Source organism: Schistocerca gregaria, chromosome 2 (assembly GCF_023897955.1).
Source record: "Schistocerca gregaria isolate iqSchGreg1 chromosome 2, iqSchGreg1.2, whole genome shotgun sequence".
Taxonomy (NCBI): domain Eukaryota; kingdom Metazoa; phylum Arthropoda; class Insecta; order Orthoptera; family Acrididae; genus Schistocerca; species Schistocerca gregaria.
Window position 1 is genome coordinate 962,209,863 of NC_064921.1, and position 22,100 is coordinate 962,231,962.

General features: G+C 38.8%; 1 protein-coding gene across 5 annotated transcripts in view; it reads left to right on the forward strand.

Annotated features, from left to right (window-relative positions):
• LOC126335445 (uncharacterized) overlaps nt 1-21,414 on the forward strand; it is a 226,621-nt gene extending 205,207 nt beyond the window's left edge. For all 5 annotated transcript variants that reach the window (XM_049998734.1, XM_049998737.1, XM_049998735.1 and 2 more), the window contains 2 exons: nt 19,951-20,277; nt 20,359-21,414. In XM_049998734.1, the coding sequence (XP_049854691.1) occupies nt 19,951-20,277; nt 20,359-20,517 (486 nt within the window). In that variant the 3' untranslated portion in view covers nt 20,518-21,414. The remainder of the gene's footprint in view (nt 1-19,950; nt 20,278-20,358) is intronic.
• The last annotated feature ends 686 nt before the right edge of the window (nt 21,415-22,100 follow it).

Sequence of the window (22,100 nt, forward strand, 5' to 3'; positions counted from 1 at the left end):
GTGTGTGTGTGTGTGTGTGTGTGTGTGTGTGTTCTATCTCCGACAAAGGCATTGAAAGCTCATTTTCTGACAGTCTTTTTGTTGTGCCTATGTACGACTCAGCATCTACGCTGCATGGCGAGTAGCAACTGTCCTTTTCATAATATTGTTACATTCCATCCTGGATTTTCCCTTGTTAAATGTGTAACAGTTATCTATTCACTGGTGGATTTTCATTGTCTACCACTTAGTAGTTTGTCGTAATAATAATACTATAGATTGTTGCAATTTGCTTCATGGTCAAACAAATGTATGCTAGGAAAAGTGGAAATACAGTCTCTTCCAGTGCCTTTCACAGTTAACATTACATAAAGCTCTAATATCATTTGGTTAATTGATTTTGTTTTTGTGTCCTCACACACAATGTCTTTGGGGATGCTACGTTGCCGGACACGTGCTGTATTTTGCCCATAATTGTCTGTAGCTTATGATAGAACTTCTTGTCATATAAGTGACAAACATGCAGTTTGTACTTGGGTGAGATAGTCTTGTAATACAATTCATTGCCTAGTATGTGTGAAAGAACATGCGTAACTTACAGAGTTGAGAGAAGTTCACACTTACCACGGTGTGTGCTTATTATGAGGCTGAAAAGTAACAGGGCACAAGCAGTTCCGGCCAATAGAGAAAACTGCTAACGTCACAGTATTAGTGACAGTATTATTATGATGATTGATTTTCAAGAGAATATGTAGCAACTTTTTTGTTTCATAAAATGGAATGAAAGGTGTGCCGGTCGTTTATAGACATTTATTTTGTGCAAGATTTTCACTGGGGTAATAAGGAGAATCCAAGCTTCTCTGAGAAAAAGCAGTTTTGAACAGTAGCAAGCCTTTTGGAAAAGTTTAAAAATGATGTGAAATATTTCCCTGATCTCCATGCTCTTGCCTCAGCAGCCAGAGAGGGGAGGCCGGCCGCACCCGCACACTTGTGTGTGTGTATGTTTTGTCTAATTCAGAAGAAGACGTTTTGGCCGAGAGCTTACTGGTTTGAAAGTATTTTTGTGTGCTTACATGCAACTCAATATCTCTGCTACATGAAGAGTAGCAATCTATTCTTTTCATAGTATTGTCAGAAAACTGCTCTTAAATGATATGGGTGATAGGACTGGGCATATGATTTTTGTCTGCATTGCACTATATTCCAGTATGCACAGTGTGTGTGAAATTGGTCTTTTTATCGCAAATGGTTGAATGTTGAGATCCTAATAAATTAAGTAAATCGTGACCCTTGTTATGGATTTTTCTACATCAGCATCTACATGCTACCACCTTAGGTGGATGCCTGAGGGCAAATCATTTACCTGTGTCACTTCCACCTTTTACTGACCCAGTCGCAAAAGGTGCATAGAAAGAACGACTGTTGGTTAGCCTCTATGTGAGCTCAGATGTGACTAATTTTATGTGTATGATATTTTCACGTGGAATACACACTTGGCGCTATAGCCACGCCCACTATGTTTCTCGTTTGCATCTAGATTCTAAAGTCAAATATTTGTCTCAACATTACATTAAAAGTTATTTTTGTTTGAAAGGTAGCTACATATTCATCAATTTTTCTTGTCTGCAATAACAATTCCATTCACGAAACATTCAATAACTGTTTTGTTGACATATTGTCAAATGATTGGGCTTGTGTTCCAGCAAGCCATTAATGTCAAATGGGATTTTGCTATTGATATAACTAAAGTATACTGGGCTCTTAATGTCACCAACTTGAAGACCCATTTACTGCGACAGGATTTGAATCTGCCACAAAGTTGGATGGAAGAAAAAGAAATGTCAGCAATAAGAAAGAAAGATGCAGTGTCTAATTGTTTTGTAAGGGAAACTGCTAAAGTGCCTTGTCAATGGAAAGACAAATGAAGGAATTTCTCAAAACTTAAAATATAGGAGTTTCTCAAAACTTTATTGCACAGCTGTCGTTCCGCAAACATTCTGCTCATGTGAACTCACAAGTGGAATCCACCATAATTTGCTCTCAGTGATGGTGGTGGTGGTTAGTGTGGTGGTTAGTGTTTAACGTCCCGTCGACAACGAGGTCATTAGAGACGGAGCGCAAGCTCGGGATAGGGAAGGATTGGGAAGGAAATCGGCCGTGCCCTTTCAAAGGAACCATCCTGGCATTTGCCTGAAACGGTTTAGGGAAATCATGGAAAACCTAAATCAGGATGGCCGGAGACGGGATTGAACCGTCTTCCTCCCGAATAATTTGCTCTCAGGCACAGACAAAACTTTGCAGGTTGAACAAAGGGTTGAAATAAAGGGACATCTGGTTTGGCTTATGTGCTGACACTCAGTGGTTTCGAAAAAGTGACAAAGTTTCAACCTACTTTACCAGTCTGCTCGTGAAATGTTCCCCCACATGTTGGCGGTAGGGTAGTGGCTAATGCCACAGATTCGTATTTTTGCAGCCTGTGTCCAAATTGAATTGCGCTCTCTCTCTCTCTCTCTCTCTCTCTCTCTCTCTCTTTTTGTGCGTGGAAATACCAGAAATATGTGACATCAATATTTTTTGTAACGTCAGTAATTTTGGTGGCGCCATGAAATATGATGCAGTTATTAACAAAAGTACTTTCAGATGTTATAAAAAATAAATTATATCATCACAGATCTTAGATAGCCTTATTAACAATAATTGAAAATGGAAAACATGTAACATATAATTCTAATATTTTGGTTTCCTTACGTGATGGATTGTTTGTTGATGGAATAAGATTTGTGATGATAAAATTTGTGTGTAATAGTATTTGAATGCTTATTTCTTTAGTCAATAATTTTACTGTATTTCACAATGTCAAAGAAAGAAAGAAAATCTCTGCCAACAAAAAATTAATGGAAAAGAAACATAAGAAACAGGAAGCAGAAATTCAAAATGATGTTTTTACCCTCTATGTTAACCGACTCACTATATTTTACAATGTACAGGGGGCTTGATGAAATGGTGTCGAAACTTTGATCATCATTTTCTCGGAAACTATTTGGGTCTCTTTATTTTTACCCTTTTTCCACCCTGCAAAGTCTCAACTGAGTCAGAGAGCAATGTATGGTGGGTTCAGGTGTATAAAAAGTTGAAGCTACATCCTTCCCTTTTATTTTTTCTGAGAACGCAATACCATTTGAAGAATTATGGGTGGCATATCAAATGAAAAATGAAAACATTGGTAGCCTGAATACAGTATTCTCATGATTATTCAGGTTAATGTGGGGGAGAAGATGCACGAATAATGAATACAACATGAATAATCTACACATTTACAAACATGTAGTCTTTGTTCGAAACTTTATCCAAGTTCTGTGCGTAGGTACTGTCGGCCTGTTTATTTCTTAAAATAGTGTGTGATGTCGGTCTGTTTTTGAGAGGAATCGACATTTTTTTCGCACGGCATTTCGAATTTTTCTTGCAGCAATAATATCATTGTTCTGAAATCCTCTCTGGCCCATCTGATGTAGAAGAACATCAACACAGTGCAGTATGGTACAATGACTGACAAGGTCACTATCTTCATCCCCACTTTCACATTCAGTGTTGTTTTCTTTGTTTTGTTGTGGAGCAGCAGTCACAATGTTGGTGCTACTGATGTGCTGGAAGCTGGATTCACATGCATCAATCTTCAGCCACTCATTCAAATTTTCTTCTTCGACATTGAAAACCACTGTAACCCATTGACAGATTCATTATTTGTGCAGTTGCTATTTCTTCATCATCAAAACTTTGAGAAGTACTTTTTTCCATGCCTGGAAGAATTTTCCTCCATGATTGAAGTAGTAGATGTGGCATGACTTTCTGCCAGGTATCAGAATAGACCAGCCCGGTATTGCCGTCTTAATGGTGCAATTACACCTTGGTCCATTGGCTGTATAAAAGGCAGTCACGCTAGGACGTAAAAACGTATCTACATTGAGACCATCATCAGATACGATAATCCTCTCTACGGAATGTGAAGGGATGTTTCTAGGCGATAGAACAGCCTTTGTGGTAATCCTTTCTCTTCTAGGAATCGCTGAACTTGTACAAAATGTTTGTGGAACCATTTTTTGAAAATTTTACTATCTGTGTGCTCCTTTTTGGTTTTAATAATGCACAGGGAGATGGTTAGCTGTATATGCTTGAGAGCTTGGAGTTCCTTTATTTTCCAATCACTAGTAGTTTCACTTTGTGGTTTCCAGAACCATTAGTGGTGCTCAAAATTATAATATGTTCCTCAGATGACCTATATCCAGGGGCACAAAGTTCACTCTTAAAAGCTAGGTTTCTGGTTAGTAGATGTTTCTAATACAGACCACATTTGTCTCATTATGAGTTTGGTCTGGTATGAAATTCTCTTCTGCCATAAATTTCTGGGATTATTCCCAAAAAGACTCAGTTGCTGTAACATTTGAACAAAACTGTTCTCCTTGCACAGTAAATTCATGAATCCAATGATGTTCTTTGACTCTGCTTAGCCATTAGATGAGGCATTAAATAGACAGACATCTAGATGTAATATTAAAATTCCCCACTAGTCCTAGAGCTTCATGAAAAGAATTAGCTTTTTCAGCTCACATTGTGCCTGAACCAATAACACCTTCTGCACATTTTTGGCTAAATCATTGCAAAAGAACAGCATCTAATCCATCAAATGTAGATCTCTTCGTGATTTTTTGAGCAGGTGGTCCCGAATTAGAATCACATTTCTTAACAAAATCCTGTATTTTCTGCTTATTGTTTTTAATGGCCTGAGCAGTCTGCATTCCAATACCATAATTAACACTTAATTTTGCAGCAGCTTCCCCCTTCTTATATCTTTCAATTAATTCTGTATTTTGTTTTAATGTCAACACATGTTTCTTTTGTTTCTCCATCATCTCTTTCTACAAATTTCTTTAACTTGCTTCGTTGATGCTTATACTTTGGTTGACATTGGAGAACTTGAGTTTATTTCCGGTTTACATGGAGTCTGCAAAACTGATAATCTGTGTAAAAATAATCGGGGTACATTGTATTGACGAGCAGCAACTCAGTAATTCCGGAAGAAAATAAGTTGCCGTTACTAGGAAGTATGGAATCTACCAAACTGTATTGGTAGCTTCGACAGAAAGCACATCAGGCTTAATCTCCTGAAATTTGGATCAACATTTTCTAATTTCAGTCTATAGCCTTGTTAGCTTTTTTTAAGATTCAGATTAATTCTTTTAATCATTTGTTGTAGGGGAGTATGACAGCAAAAGTGATAGGAGAGTATTAAAAGAAAGTTGTTTCAGTAAAGCATTGTTAGGAGACATGCTCCAATTTCCGAAACCTAAATCTTTTCTGAAAGAAGACTGCTTTTCCTCTCACAAAATGCCTAATGAGACTTTATACTCATAGGCAGGGTAAACCATCCTCTTCCAGTACTGCCTGTGGCAACGTCAAGACTAAAATTAACTCGACATCCACAGAAAAAAATCGGTCCATTTGTGCCAAGTTTATTCTCCAGGCTTAATATGTGTTTGTAGACTGGCATGCGATGGCGGTGTTGACGATACACACGTCGACGAGGCATAGTGCTTCAATGCTGGTGCAGATATAGCTCACAGCGGATTGATTCCACTGGTCTGCATTGGCCGCATATATACTGAGCGGGTGACCTTCATTAGATAAGAACGCTGATAACAGACTTAGAATTTTCAGCATCGGCAGTGGGAGCGATAAAGCGTACGCGTGCTGTAGTCGTTCTATCAACGCGCGTACCCGCTGGCGAGCCGGCCCAAGCGGGTCGCATCATGCAGCCTCGCAGGCGCTCAGCGGCCAACGCGGCACTATGATTTAGATTTTTTTCAAACTGTTGCATCCTTGAGCCCCTGTTCACCAGATGTACGTCTAGCAATTGCATGATGCAACCCGCTTGGGCCGACTCGCCAGTGGGTACGTGTGCTGATAGAACGACTACAGCACGCGTACGCTTTATCGCTCCCACTGCCGACGCTGAAAATTCTAATTCCATTATCAGCGCTCTTATCTAATAAAGGTATATGAGCGGCCAGCGCAGACCAGCGGAATCATTCTGCTGTGAGCTATATCTGCAACAGTATTGAAGCACTATGCCTCGTCGATGTGTGTATCATCAACACCGCCATCATAGTTCCATTTGTGCCAAGTTTATTCTCCAGGCTTATTATGTGTTTGTAGACGGGCATGTGATGGCGGCGTTGATGATGCACACGTCGACGAGTCATAGTGATTCAATGCTGTTGCAGATATAGCTGACAGCAGAATGATTCCGCTGGTCTGCATTGGCCGCTTATATACCGAGCGCGTGAGCTTCATTAGATAAGAGTGCTGGAAGTGGAAGGTTTATCCTCGCTATTGTCCAATGTGAGAATGCCTCTCTACCTGGATTGGAATCATTTGCCGACAGAGATGTCATCGCTTATAAGACCTGGCATTGTGGAATAGATGTGAAGTCCCAATCTAGACCTAGTTATGTATATAGTAATATACCATTTACATTGTATACCCGCTCCTTTAGTAAAGTTAGTAATGATGAAAAAATACATGTATGGATGAAAGGACTTGGTGTACTTTCTGAGAATGTAACTTTAACTGGTGATGTAACCTTGTACTATAATTATTAATAAAGTGTGATCTGTAGCGTCAGCCACCAATCACTAGACGTACATGTGGTGAATGGGGACTCAAGGATGCAACACTTTGAAAAAAAATCTAAAACATAGTGCCGCGTTGGCACTGAGCGCCTGCGAGGCTGCATGATGCAACCCGCTTGGGCTGGCTTGCCATATGTAGAATGTTCTGTTGGTATGTTTGTGTTGAAGGTCTGGGTGTTGGATACTTCAATAAAGTTTGATATGAATAGAATCAGCGTGATATTTCAAGCTATTTATTTATTCCATAACTTTATACAGACTCATGATGGTGTATATTCTAAGTAATCTGCGCAGTACAAAGTGGACAACCTATTGAAAACTCCCATTAAAAACCATAAAACCAACAGTGACATCCAAACAATGCTGTGGAACTGAGTAATCCACTCTGTAGTTTCTTTCACAACCCAAGTGGAGTGTAATCTTCTAAGAAACATGTAATGTAACTACGTATGTCACATTAGCTCCAGTAAATCAGTAAAGAGATTTGTGAACACATTTCATAGAAAATCACATTATATAATTCTATTTCTTCATTGTCCTCCACAAACAAATTAAATTAATTCCAGTTTATATGTCTGTCTGTGATGATGGTTCACTTGCAATCCTTTCACATGCTTTATTTTGAGCTTTCCTGTGTGGTATTCAGCACTGCTGTGATTGAAAGAAAGCCTACAAACAGAATTTCAAGAACCAGCTTTAAATGAAGACTATGAGGAATGTATTGCAACGTCCTACATACTATTCATGTAGGGATCATAGGGATCAGGAGGACAACATTAGAATAATTATAGCACTCAAGAAGGCGCTTGAACTATGTCTAGACCAACAAAAATTACTATTGAACCCAGGATTGTTTCTAATTTTCTGGGCACAGAGACAATCGTACAACCATAGCAGAAACATTCTTGAACTATAAGTTGCACAGTTGGATGCATGGGGCGGGGGGGGGGGGGGGGGGGGTGAGTGGACTCGAGCATGCCGCATTCATTTGGCAGTGATGTGGCAAGCCATACAACTCAGTTTATGTTGTGTCAGTCTGGTAGGTGCTGCTCCATTAGACTGTGTGTGCTCTGTCTGAAGTTAAAAGCTAGATGCATGCCTCATGCCACTTACCATGTCACTCCAGTGGGTACACTGCCTACAAAGCTCCACTTGCAGTGTCTGCCTCTGTAGTGGGATGAGCATCTCTATGATGCTTTCGTGCTTACTGAAAGAATCCTTCATGCATACTAAAAGAACCCATGACAAAAAGAGCTGCTGTCCTTTGGATCTTCTCTATTCTGTCTGTCAATCCTAACTAGTAAGGGTCCTCGAATGATAAACAGTACTAAAGAATTGGTCAGGCGATGGTTTTTTTTGCTACTTCCTTTGTGGATGCTTCTCTGGAATTCTTCCAATGAATCTCAGTCTGGCATCTGCCTTTTCTATGATACCTTTTAAATAGTCATTTCACTTTAAATCACTCGTGTACATACCCCTAGATGTATAATAGATGTGATCGCTTCCAGTGCTTGTTCAGTAATTATGTAACAAGCAATAAAGGGTCTTTTTGCTTATATGTGCAGTGTGCTAGATTACATTGAGATCAACTAACAGTCCACACATCTTCATCTTTACTCCACAAACCACTGTAAAGTGCATGATAGATGGGACACCCCATTGTACTAGTTATTAAGGTTTTTTTCCCCTATTCCATTAACATGTGGAGTTCAGAATGAATGATAGTTTAAGTCCCTCCTTGCATGTTATAATTAATGTTATGTTATCTTCCTGATCCCTACAGGAGTGGTGTTTTATAGTGTTGCAGTTTATTCTTTATAGTCATAATTTAAAACAGTTCACGTCTGTTTTTGAGAGTCTTACCAGTTCAGTTTCTTCAGCGCCTCTCTGACACTCTCACAAGCCCATGACCATTAGCTGTATACATTCAATATCCCCTGTTAGTCCTATTTGGTGCAGGTCCCACATACTTGAACTGTATTCTAGAGTGGTTCACATAAGTGATTTGCAAACAGTCTCCTTTGTAGAGTGACTGAATTTCCCATTTTCTACCAAGAAACTGAAGTTTGCCTACCGCATTACCCAGGTCTGAGTCTATATCATCATTTCACACACCCAGATATTTGTATTAGTTGACGTGTTTCAGCTGTGACTCACTGATATTAAAGTCATAGGATACTGCCTTTTTTTTGTGAAGTGCACAGTTGTACATTACTGAACATTTAAAGCAAGTTGCCAACCTCTGCCATTTTGAAATCTTACACAGCTTCTTTCAGACAGTACTTCATGATAAATCATGCATCATTTGCAAAAAGGTTGAGGTTACCATTAGTATAATAGGTCATTAGTATACAACATGAGGGTCCCAACTCATTTCCTCAAGCACACTTGAATTACTTCTGTGTCTGTCAATGACTTGTCATCCAAGATAATTTGCTGATCCTCTCAACCAAAGAATCCTCAATCCAGTCAAAATTTTTGCTTGATATCCCATACTATCATACTTCTGATAATAAGTGTAGATGTGGTACTGAGTCAAATGCTTTTTGGAAGTCAAGAAATTATGTATCTACCTGACTGCCTCGATCCAAGGCTTTCAGTACGTTATGTGAGAAAAGTGCAAGTTGGGTTGAATCACGTGATTGATGTTTTTAGAATCCATGCTAGTTCGCATGGAAGAGGTAATTCTGTTTGAAATATCTCATTATGTTTTACTATAGAATATATTCTAAGATTTTACAACAAAACAGTGTGGTAGTTTTGTGGATAACTTTTACTACCCTTCTTGTAAACCTGTGTCACTTATGCCTTCTTCCAATTACTGGGAACTGTTTTTTGTTCGAGGTATCTACAATAGAGCATAATTAAAAGAGGGGCTAACCCAGTCACATATTCATTACAGAATCTGATAGGGTTTCAATCAGACCCTGGAGCTTTGTTCAGTGTTATTGATTTCAGCTGTTTCTCAACACCACTGGCAACACTTTTCAGTTGTACGAGGATTAAATTGCGAATTTTCCAGAGTTTTGTTTTGTAAAGGAACATGTGAAAATAGAGCTAAGCATTTCAGCTTCTGCTTTGCCATTCTCAATTTAGTTTCTGTCTCATCTATGAGTGACTTGACGCTAACTTTTTCATGCAACCATAATTTTTTTGAATATTGTAAAAGATCATCTCTCTGTCTGTAGCCCTATGCTTCGTTTTACATCTATTATGTAGTAATCTCTGTTTTTTTTACGAATTTGTTTACAGTGACTGTATACCATGGTGGGTCCCTCCATTTATGAACTTTTCTATTGGGTACATATCCATCCAGTGCATGGACAACTATTCTTCTAAACTTAAGACACAGTTCCTCTACATGCTCCTGCCCAGTGCTGAAAGTTACAAGTTCCTCATCGAAATATGGCATTACTAATTTTTTTTATCTAGTTTGCTGACCTTGGTGGTGTATCTACTTGTTTTAGTAGCCCTTGTACTTTGGTAATCATTGTTGCCACAACTGCCTCAGGGGCTCTGATACCAGTTTTGATGTGGACATCCTTAAAGAAGTTAGGTCTTTTTGTTGCCATTATGTAGAATATATTTCTGTCATGAGTGGGATTCCAAACTACGTGTTCTCAGTACTTTTACAGAAGGCATTTAGTAATATTTCACAGGATGTCTTGTCGCACCAACAAGTATGTTTTTGTTGTGGTCTTCGTCCAGAAACTGGTTTGATGCAGCTCCCCGTGCTACCCTATCCTGTGCAAGCTTCTTCAACTTGAAGTATGTACTGCAACCCACATCCTTCTGAATCTGCTTAGTTTATTCATATCTTGGTCTCCCTCCATGATTTTTACCCTCCACGCTGCCCACCAGTAATAAATTGGTGATTCCGTGATGCCTCAGTACATGTCCTACCAACCGATCCCTCCTTCTAGTCAAGTTGTGCCACAAACTCCGTCCCAATTCTATTCAGTACCTCGTCATTAATTACATTACCAACCACTAACAAAACTGCAATTTTCCCATTTGATTGTTGGATGATTATAGTCTGCACTTGCAATACGATATGATTGGGAAACTTATGTGCAAGTGAAGGTTTTCTCTACAGTTTTACTTTTCGTTAATGGCGTGAGTTGAGTGATTGATATAAGGCTCGAATTACAGTTTTATCCCACCCCTGATACTGAGTCTTTCTCAAACAGGCTCGCATGCACCTTCAATTTCTATCTCATTGGGTTTGAGTGTCTTGTCTATGCATCAAATACAGCACCTCCATTTCCCATTTCCCTATCCTTTCGATGTACATTTAAATTTTCCACAAAAATCTCAATGCTGCTGTCAGCTTCATGTTTTAACCAGCTTTATGTACCTAGTATAATGTGAGCTTCATTGTTTTCAGGAGCGCTTCAAGCAGTGGCACTTTATTGTGAATCATTCATCAGTTAACTACTAGGTTTTTAATACTCCATCCTGTGTGTGTGGGGAAATTTATTTGGGTCTTACACTAATAGTCTGGGTCTCCTACTGTTGTTATTATCTGGACTGGATAGTGTGTGTTGCCTAATATTTCTTTCCCCTCCCCCCCTTTTTTTCCTCCTCCTCCTCCTCCTCCTCCTCCTCCTCCTCTTCCCCCCTCTCTTTCTTCTTCTTCTTCTTCTTCTTTTCCTTTCTCTCTTAATTTCTTCTTCTTTCTCCTCCTCCTCCTCCTCCTCCTCCTCCTTGATTGTTGGATGCATCCCACCCACTGACAGCTACCTGGGCAGCAGCCTCTGATGCCCAGCCTCTGATGTGTAGCACATGCCTGACCCATTTAGGGGGAGACTACCAGTTCTCTTTATCACTGTGTAAATCCATGAAGTTGCAACTCAGCTTGTCACAGAACCATCTGAAGTCTTTGGTTCAGTACTTCCACTCGAATCGGAACTAATGGTATACGATCAGTTCTGGCAACAGTGGGACAAATTGTGAACTTTGTTGAAGCTCCATGCACAACGCTGGTCCTCTCAGCTTTTTGTGCAGTCATTGGAATGATACAAGTATAACCTCGGAGCCCAGACGAAAGGCATACTTTATTCCAACGTGCGCCACAATCTGGAGTTGGTTGTACATTGTTCCCTCAGTGATTGCTAGAACAACCTCTTCAACCTGTTAAGTGAGGCCTCCAGGCATACACACTGAGTAGATACAGTGTTCCTTCTTGTCTATATCCTGCAGAATAGACAGTATCCATAGGAGAAGATAGTACTTATTGTTTGACAATAGTCAGGACAATTTTCAGCTGCTTACAAATGTCAACTAATTCATCCCCTTTTTGAGGACAGTATTCACATTGAGGTTGCATTGTGGCTGGTGCAGTGGTTTACAGGACATAGAACAAATAACTTTAAACAAAGCCTGCAGGAAATATTTTAATATGAGAAGAAAGTCTTTCATGATGGCACTGTGGTATAATATATTTTCGGACTTCTTACTATGTCAGTTTAGGGCAAAATTTCAAGTTTTTGATGATCACCTCCATCTTCGTCGTCAGTAGCAACTGACTATCAAACTGCTGCTGTGATAGAATTCTATAGCCGTAGATGTCTTGTGATTGGTGGTAATTATGTAATTCTGTCGCAGTTGGTGTCAACGTCTGTTTTGGTGGCACCACCACTCCCATCGTAGCGTAAACATTGCAACAAAATGTCTGGCTCTTCTCTGCAACCAGAGCTCACTTCTGTACACGTTAAGGTAATATCCACTGCCACAGTTGAAGTTAATCTCACACATTCTTATTTCTACAGTCTATTTAATTACAGAATCCCAGTATGGAGAAGCCTGGGACAGAACTTTTGTTTCATCAAATATTGAGTTTTTCTTCCCATCGTCCATCTTCATTTTATCGTTATGTCGATGACATATTTTGGTCTGATCACATGGCATAGTAGTTCTTGAGCACTTCCACATACATGTGAACAGTATAGATCCAAACATCCAGTTCACTATCAAGATGGAGAAAGATGGAAGGCTGCCATTCTTAGATACTTTTGATACAATGAAAATTGGATTGATATTTTGCCCATTCAGTGTGCCGCAGGCTGACTCATACTGATTTATATCGTAGCATCGAGTGTTTTCACCATCCAGTTCAGAAGAGTGCAGTTTTAAATGTTCTGATACACAGAGCAAAAATTGTTTCTGCCAAAGACCATGTAGATTCTGTAATTAATCGTTGGAAGTATGCGTTCAGAAAGAATGACCGTGGGTCACCTGATATGAAGCATTCTATAACAAAAAGAAATGTGAAAATATTGAACATTTACATGATGAGTTATCCATTGCTTTCCTTCCTTCCTGCAGTGCTACATCCAGCAAAATAGCCTGTACACTGCCTTCCCATGACTCTGCCTATTTTCCAACCTCTGAAGAAAATAAATGAGATGCTATGCCCTGTTAAGGACAGCATCGGCCTCAGTAACCTTCTGATTTATAACAGCCCTTGTGTGTGCAGAGGCAGTTACATCAGTATGTACATACTGTTTCTGACTGGTGTGCATTATATTAAAGCCATATTTAAGAACGAGAACTGAAGAAATGTACTGTTTCTGAGCATAGCCTCACAAACAAACACAAAATACTGTTAAAAAAATTGCTTTTCCCAGGCTCCTACATACTGAGATTTTGCAATGAAAGAGGCTGTAGAAGTAAGAATGTGAGAGAACAACTTCAGCTGTGACTGTGAATCTAATCTCAGCGGTGAATGGAACTGAACTCTCGATGCAGAGAAGAGCCAGAGATATTTGTTGCAAAGTTTATGATATGAAAGAAGTGGTGGTGCCACCTGTGCAGATGTTTACAGCATGTGTGACTGCCCTATGTAATTACCGACCAATTAGAAGCATATTAGGGGCTATATAAGGCTGCAGCAGTAGCAATTTTGACAGTTACTCCTAATGAAGACAATGGAGGTAATCGTCGATAGCTTAAGATTTTACCCCAAACTGAAGTGGCAAGACGCCCGAGAATGCTTTATACAATCTGTTGAGCAAAAAATGCTATTAGTTACCTTTAAGAACTGAAGCAATCGCTTAAACAGGAAAACCTGTGGTAAACATTCTAAGTTTCCTAAAACTTTCAGAGAGTATAGTTGCTAAAAAATTTGAAAATAACTTTAATTTACAGTGAATGTAGATGTTATACATTCTGCTTGAAAGGAAGAACTAGACGTAACATAATATCAAATAGTGGAAAATCTAGGATGCAATTTAACAATAGTATGAGGAAAGTTGCTACTCACCATATAGCAGAGATGCTGAAGCGCAGATAGGCACAACAAAAAGATTGTCACAAATAAAGCTTTTGGCCAAATAGGTCTCCTTAAACAATAGATGTACACACACACACACACACACACACACACACACACACACACAGCGGTATGACCCCAGTTAATAGGTGCATGCTTGCATGCACTACAGGCGAGAAGCAGCTACTAGGGTAGCAGAGTGTGTGTGACATGCAAAAGCTAACTCTCAAAACATCGAGAACAATTAAATTTTCATAAACCAAAACAAATTGAAAAACAATATGTGAATTCACAGCCATTTTTATACATATGGTAACTTTTCTAGGTTGTTATCCCTTTAGTAATTTACTTTCACACTACTGGTCACCCTTTTCATAGCGATAATATAGTGTCTGTTCTACACAGGTAATCATTGTTTAAGGGCTAAAAATTTGAAAATGGTTGTGAAATAAAAATCTGAAATAAATAATTGCCAGAATGGGGGGAAAGTGCCAGATTCATTCAATAAATACTCCCAATTTATTATTATGCTGTTTATGGCTGTACATACCCCTCTACCACTGGGGGCCAGACTATCTTTGCAATATACAATCTAATTGGAATTTAAAATTCACTTCTGGCTTCTTCGATCCGTCATGATGAATGCTAGTTTCTGTAGTTAATGGGGCTGATAATCTCCCGTTTTGAAATCATAATGTGTAGTAGACCTGAGGGGTTTTTCTATCAAAATAATAATAATAATAATAATAATAATAATAAAATTCTGCAAGTGCCTGTCACTTTGTTATACTGGTAGCCATCTCTTGTGTGTAATGCAAATATGACCTATGAGGAGAAATCCTCATCAAATACCATCACAAATGTGTCCGAGTCTACCCTTCAGCTCCAAACCAGAAGATCACAATTTGTTTTGGGAATGATGCAGCAAAACATTAGTTCATCTACCATCCCACACGTGAGGCTACCTGTCTTCACCAGTAGATCCAGCTGCCTGTAGGAACCCAGATAACAGATGTCATTTCTGACCTTAGTCCTTCTTCTGGATGTGCAGTGTCCATAAGCAAACCAACTGCCTTGCTTCTTTGAAACTGATAATGAGGTGTTTAAAGTAGTCGTCTTGAGTATCATCCAGTTGAAAAGAGAACAGTGTATTCTTTGTGTTTCAGTCTCCCAAACATGGAGCAGAAATGTGGTGCAAAGCCAGTACCTTGCTTTACTGTGTTGTATACAAATTCACAATGGTCAGCAGTGTATCCTAATCTCTGTTCAACGTCAGTGTATATTGAGAGCATATCTGCCTTATGTGAGACCATTCGTCTGCAGGTGGTAGGCAGTTATCATCCTGTTAGTGCTGTTGCTATGGGAAATTGCCTTTTATAATAGTCTGGACTGCAAAACTTTTCCAGAGATCATCAAACAAAATGTCATCATCTACAAAGACAGTGCAATTTTGGGAGCTTTAGCAGTCAGCTCAACTTTGGTGACAGCATAATCAGTGAGATAGTCAATGCAGGCTATTATCCACTGATTTCTGTTTGTTGACTTTGGAAACTTCCCAAGGCTGATTCCAGTTCTATGGAATGATACTGCCGCAGGCTGTTTTGGCACCAGCTACTCCATAGGTAATTGTGGCACATGCTTCCATTTGCTTTCATTCCTTGCAGTAAGTAATTGTGGCACATTCTTTCATATGCTTTCATTCCTTGCAGTAGGTAATTGTGGCACATGCTTCCATTTGCTTTCATTCTTTGCAGTGGCTCACATACTGTAATTACTTGGTAGAGACCTGGCAAGTGATACATGTGTCTGATCCTGTCTAGGCTCTTCACAAATTCCAGGTGATGAGATGCTTTTGTTTTATGGAAAAACAGCAGGATAGCTGGCCATAGGTGAGCTGGGATAGTAAGCAACCATTTCTGTCCCCTTGGATTATAGTTTGTCTTGTATGATATTCCGTATATTAATTGGAATGCTCCTTTTGTCAGTTCCTCCTCCTTCAAGGTTCTATGGTTTTCAGCAGTGCTAGATTATCTCTTTGTTCAGCAGCAGTGTCATTTAATGCTGTGATGATTTAGGTTTCATCCATGCTCCTTTGTTCTACCAAAGGATTTCTTGAAAGATACTCCTTAAGCCTCAGAGGATCAAGGACTGGAAGTTCAGTGATATCATCTTGTGGCATCTTTCCCACTTCCTAATGGATTATCTGTCATTCAACTGATAACACCCTGTGTGAACACTGGCATGGATGATCTACAGTGTTGATACGGTGTGTTACCATGGGCTGCTTGGTCTTGTCTTTTCTCCACTCCAGATTTTAAAGCATTTGAAAATAGATGCAGAATGCCCAACATTTCCGAAATTGTTCCTCCCTTTGGCAGTTTGATAGTACGTACCTCCCTTATGTTGTCTTTAGTGGCAACAGAGCATGATTCTTCAGCATTGGCACCAAGGTGGCCTTTCTGGAGTGATTTGACTGCCCTTAGGCGTGTACCTTTAAAGGATGAGTTGTGGCTGCTTGTGACTTTAGTGATTCAAAATTCTGATCTTGACCAACTACAATGCTTATGATAGGCATTTGCATCCAGATTTCTTTTGTGAGCCTCAGTAGCTTTCTGCAGTCAACAAAAGCTCCACAGTTTTAAATGAACATCTCAATTAATGACTGGAATGCATCTCATTGATGATGGCAGGATAATAGCATCTATAGTGGCAATGAGCCGTGCAGACCAATCTTTGTTATGTGTGCTTGTTGGAGTAGCTTCATCAGTGTAGAGCTCTGATCTTCCACCGTCTTTGACTGCTTGTGATGCCTGCAAGATGTCTCATCTGAGAATAACATTATGACTGTGTTCTGTTAAAATGACAAATTTGAAGGGCATCTACATCTACATGACCACTCCGAAATTCACATTTAAGTGCTTGGCAGAGGGTTCATCGAACCACAATCATACTATCTCTCTACTATTCCACTCCCGAACAGCGAGCGGGAAAAACGATGCTCCAAAACCCTACTGCAAACCGACGTCAATGATATAGGTCTGTAGTTAAATGGATTACTCCTACTACCCTTCTTGAACACTGGTGCGACCTGCGCAATTTTCCAATCTGTAGGTACAGATCTATTGGTGAGCGAGCGGTTGTATATGAGTGCTAAGTAGGGAGCTATAGTATCAGCGTAATCTGAAAGGAACCTAATCGGTATACAATCTGGACCTGAAGACTTGCCCGTATCAAGCGATTTGAGTTGCTTCGCAACCCCTAAGGTGTCTACTTCTCAGAAACTCATGCTAGCAGATGTTCATGTTTCAAATTCTGGAATATTCCATTCGTCTTCCCTGGTGAAGGACTTTCGGAAAACTGCGTTCAATAACTCCGCTTTAGCGGCACAGTCGTCGATAACAGTACCATCGGCACTGCGCAGCGAAGGTATTGACTGCGTCTGCGGCATGCTCTATCATTGGTAGATAATCATGCAGTACAGTTCCTATTGGCTACATGTATTTCTGATTTATGACATACAGTATAATTACTTCTGTATCACCAAACATAAGTGTTCTTTAGCTGTCAATGATAAGCATTTCACGTTTCAGAAAAGGAAACCCTTGAGTCGACTAGCACTCGGACAGGTTGGCCATTGATTCAGCAAGATTCCTTACCATCTTGGTAATAGTTATCCATGGAGAATTTTCATCTGTGGTAGCAACAGCTCAGTCGGTGTTTGCCTTGCTCAGTTTTTCTGAATTTATTTGCTAGGTGACTGGCTGTTATCTCTGTATGGTGACAATGAACAGCTAAGGTGTGGGGGGAGTGATGTCGTCTAGGGCATGGAGATGGACATTGTAACACAGTTCAGGTATAATAGTCTGTGTTGGCTGGTATAAACAGAACTATTGTAATGCTTGACATCTGGTGACATAGCCTTCTTTCTCTGAAGTAGCATACAATGTACCCAGGCTGTCCACAGTGGAAACACATTGGCATTTTGTCCTCTATGCTACAGAAGTCTGTTCTTCTGCAGAATGGTATATTTGGCAGAGGAGTTAGTTGTACCTCTATTGGTCAGGTGCAGGGTTGTCATTTGATGGCTGTAGCACAAATCCAAGTTAGCATGTTCGACAAGAGGTGGAGTCCAACTGTGTTAGTTGCCAGAAAATTCTGTATCTCTTCTTCTCTCACTGCCTAGTGAGATCATGATGATCTTCCGAAACTGTCATAGGTACCATGTTAGAGAGTCAGTCATACTTCTTTTGTCTGACTCTTTGTTGTATTTCCATAGTGAACTGGCGCCATATTTTTCTTGTTGTAACATCCATTACCAGAAGGGATTGGTACATCCATTCTGTGGCCTCTTTCTTTAAGTCTGAGGTATTGTCAGATTCTGTCATATTCAGATTTACAATGTGGTATAGGATCAAAACATTCTGTGTGTTGGACTGTTATGTTTCCCCATGCCCCATAATGTTGGGCTGTGTTCTTCCATTAAGTGGACTCACCACTGATTGTCACCGTATATTTTCTTTAGTTTGGCCAGGAATTTGTCCTAATTATGAGCTTCTTTTCATTGTCCTTGCACCACTACTAAGCTGTACATTCCACCTATTGTATTTGGAGAGTTTGTAGAACCTTTTCAGCTATTTTGTTTGATCTCAGCTAGCATCTTCAGAAAATACCAATGCATGCCTGGTGTGCATATGACTTGTTTATTTTTTGAATCCAATGGTTTTCTTAGTATATATACTGTGGGAATGGTGTACTGCTTGTATTTGGTTCTTGTCCATGTAAATGATGGCTTTTACATTGCCTAATCAAAACTGTGGTTTTGAAGTACCCAGTGTCTCCACTAAACAACGTCTTGTCAGAACCACATTCAAGTCCAAATCCAAAAGCAGGGTCATCAGCGAAGTACAGCACTTAGCACTGAAATCGTGTTTATCTAGCATCAGCTTACAAACTGTAATCGAACTCCTTTATGAAGAGTGTTGCTGTTTAGATAAACATTGAATGTTGCAGAATATACAAACATTACAAACAAAGGAATCTTCTAGAAATACTGAATAACAAATCATTGCTAGTGATCAGGTCTGAACTGGTGACCTGGAGCACACTAGCCAGAAATGCTATTTGCAACACTACACTGCATGCATGACAACTCACAACAATATATTTAAGTATCATATTTAAATCTAAACAGCTGTAATGTATTGTCTGTGAAATTCTTTCAGTATTTTGTTTCTGAAATTGAGACACATGCTATATAAGTAACAACTTCATGTGACTTGGCAAGCTCTAAACATAGAATGATGTCTTTTGCAGATGCGCCACTGTTCGGTGAAGATGACATGATTTCAATGAACTGGCTTTTTAAAGGGATATTATTTTCCTCAAACAGTTATTGACCCAAGGTTTATTGGTGACATAATTCTCCTACTCTATTGGCAAATTACATAGCAAAATCAGTTGGTGTATGTATTATTAGCTATTTCACATTGGCTTCGCCACATGGTTACATGTTCCTTATAAAATATGTTTGTTCTTTTAAAATGTATCCCGGGTTTGATTCCCGGCGGGGTCAGGGATTTTCTCTGCCTCGGGATGGCTGGGTGTTGTGTGATGTCCTTAGGTTAGTTAGGTTTATGTAGTTCTCAGTTCTAGGGGACTGATGACTATAGATGTTAAGTCCCATAGTGCTCAGAGCCATTTGAACCATTTTGTTAAAATGTAGCTGCAGATGCCTAGGAATTACCTTATACCCTTTCAGTATGGGTACATTTAGTTGTGTCTGTTAAGGGGGGGGGGGGGGGGGGGAGACCGTGTTGGTAAATGGTTTTTGATTGTTATAGATTACAAATGTTCTATACACCTGCAGAAATGTCACTGGTATAGCTGCTGTCATATCACTGATACAAACTGTCTCCCAGTGTGTATCTGAGTCTCCATAAATAAGCACACTTCTTTTATTTTCTTAAAAGAAGTACTTATTGCAAAATATAACTCTCTGCTGTTACTTTTTAGCCTCGCCGAGAAGAAGATAAGTCTGATAATAAGAGGTATAGAGAAATAAAGGAAAAACTGAGGAAAAGGAAAGAGCTGGCACGTCAGCATGCAGAAAAATCAAAAAGATACCACCGTGAAAGTAAATTTCATTCTAACACAAAGTCATCAGAAAAACCCGTGACTGTTGCTGCTGATACTTCAAGTGATACAGCTAGGAAAATTAAGGATCAGTTCCGACTGCAGATGGCTGGTGTAATTGTGCAATATCTAAATCCGTATAGAAAACCAGAATGTCAGAAAGCACGTATAACAAACACAGATGACTTCAAGCATCTTGCTAGAAAGGTAAGCTGATTAGTTCAACATTGATTTTCTGTTTTTGTCTTGTATCACGACATAAATTATCTATTTTATGCTTTATTTCAGCTGACACATTTTGTAATGCTGAAGGAGTTGAAACACTGCCGAAGTGTTGAGGACCTTGAATGCAATGATAATGTGAAACATAAAGCACGAGACTTTATAAAGAAATACATGGCTAAATTTGGTGCTGTGTATCAAAGACCAAAAGAGGAGGACCAGTAGAAGATTAGTTAATTTATCCATGTTGTGATATGTGAGTGGGTGTTTTGTTGATTTTGATGTTTGTAAATAATTTTACATATGAAATTGTTTTGAATTTTGTGAACCATTGGGTTATCTGGAAACAGAATAACAGGCAGATTGATGCCTTAGCCAGCCCCCTCCACCTACTACTGTTCCCTTCTCAGGTGGTACCTACCATTCCTGTTTCATGCTCAATATTATGTTAATTTTAATTGTTATGTAAAGAAAAAACTATTTTTTTATTTATAAAATTCTTATCAAAATTAAGGAATCAAAAAATGCCACAATTTTAATGTTGTCATAATTACAGTACATGTTTCATTATTCACTTTAGAGCTATTAGAAAACTCTTGTGGTACATTTCATCATTATAAATGACAGGATTTGTCTTTGAAGCTAAGCTGTTTTTTTATGAGTGTTTAATTGGACAATTCATGTAGTTACATTTATTGTATGTGCTGTTACTGCATCAGGTAACAATTCTTCAGCAACCAAGAATGATTTGCAATAAAATTCTATGGGCAATGAGTTTTATGCGTGACTGTGGTGAAAAATACAATTTGTTATTGTCTCTGTTGAGCAACAATTTGAACAGTAACTAAATGATGTAAATATTTATTATGTGAATTTGGCACAGGCTTGCTAATAGAAAAGGGCAGCAGTGAAGACTATTGACACCAGTGTAGAAATTAGAGAAACTGTAAAATTGTACATTGATGTGATGTACAACTTGTAATTGTACAGTTCAAAGTGTTCGTGAAATATATATAGATATGTACATAACAACATTAAATTAGTCACTGGAATATTTATTATTATTTTTTAAAAAAAGTAGTATGTATTAAAATAATAGATTCTTTTTGTGATGACACAATAGCCCTTGATTTTATTTTGACAAAAAGTACAAGAGACTGTCGTCTTGGATAAAGGATATTGTAAATTCCTATTTCCTTTCCAGGTACACCATATGAAATATTTTGATGCTATATTTTAAGTTCATATTAGTATGTCTCATACTACAAAAGGTATACTGTTAACAAATAGTAGAATTCACATTGTCTTGTTTTCAACCCAAAATGTTTCATATTGTCACTTGTGATTAAATCTTGTGGATCAAGCACTGTCTGCAAGAATAGGTTTACTTAAACTCTGTTTACATCAAATTTTAAATTTTTTTTTCCTATGACAAACATCTCTTTTACAACGATTTTCCACATATAACCTTATCTTCAATTCCCCTCTAGCTGCAGATTTATGATGCCTGCCTATGCTAACATCACAGAAAAAATTAATGCAAAATGATTTGATGTTGCATTTTGTAAGTTTTGTTTTTCTTCATGGATTTAACAAGAAATTTTGTTGTCGTATTGTTTTCCTTTTTTAAATTATTATAATTTTAAGGAAAAACATGCGATAAAGTCAGTACAGTGAATGAGTAGGGAAGGATGCGCTACGATAATTAAAAAGCAGATCACATGCCAGAGATACAGAATTACATTCTCACCTGACTTGCATAAAAAAAATCACTTTTACTAACATAATATTCAATTATGTTTGCTTAT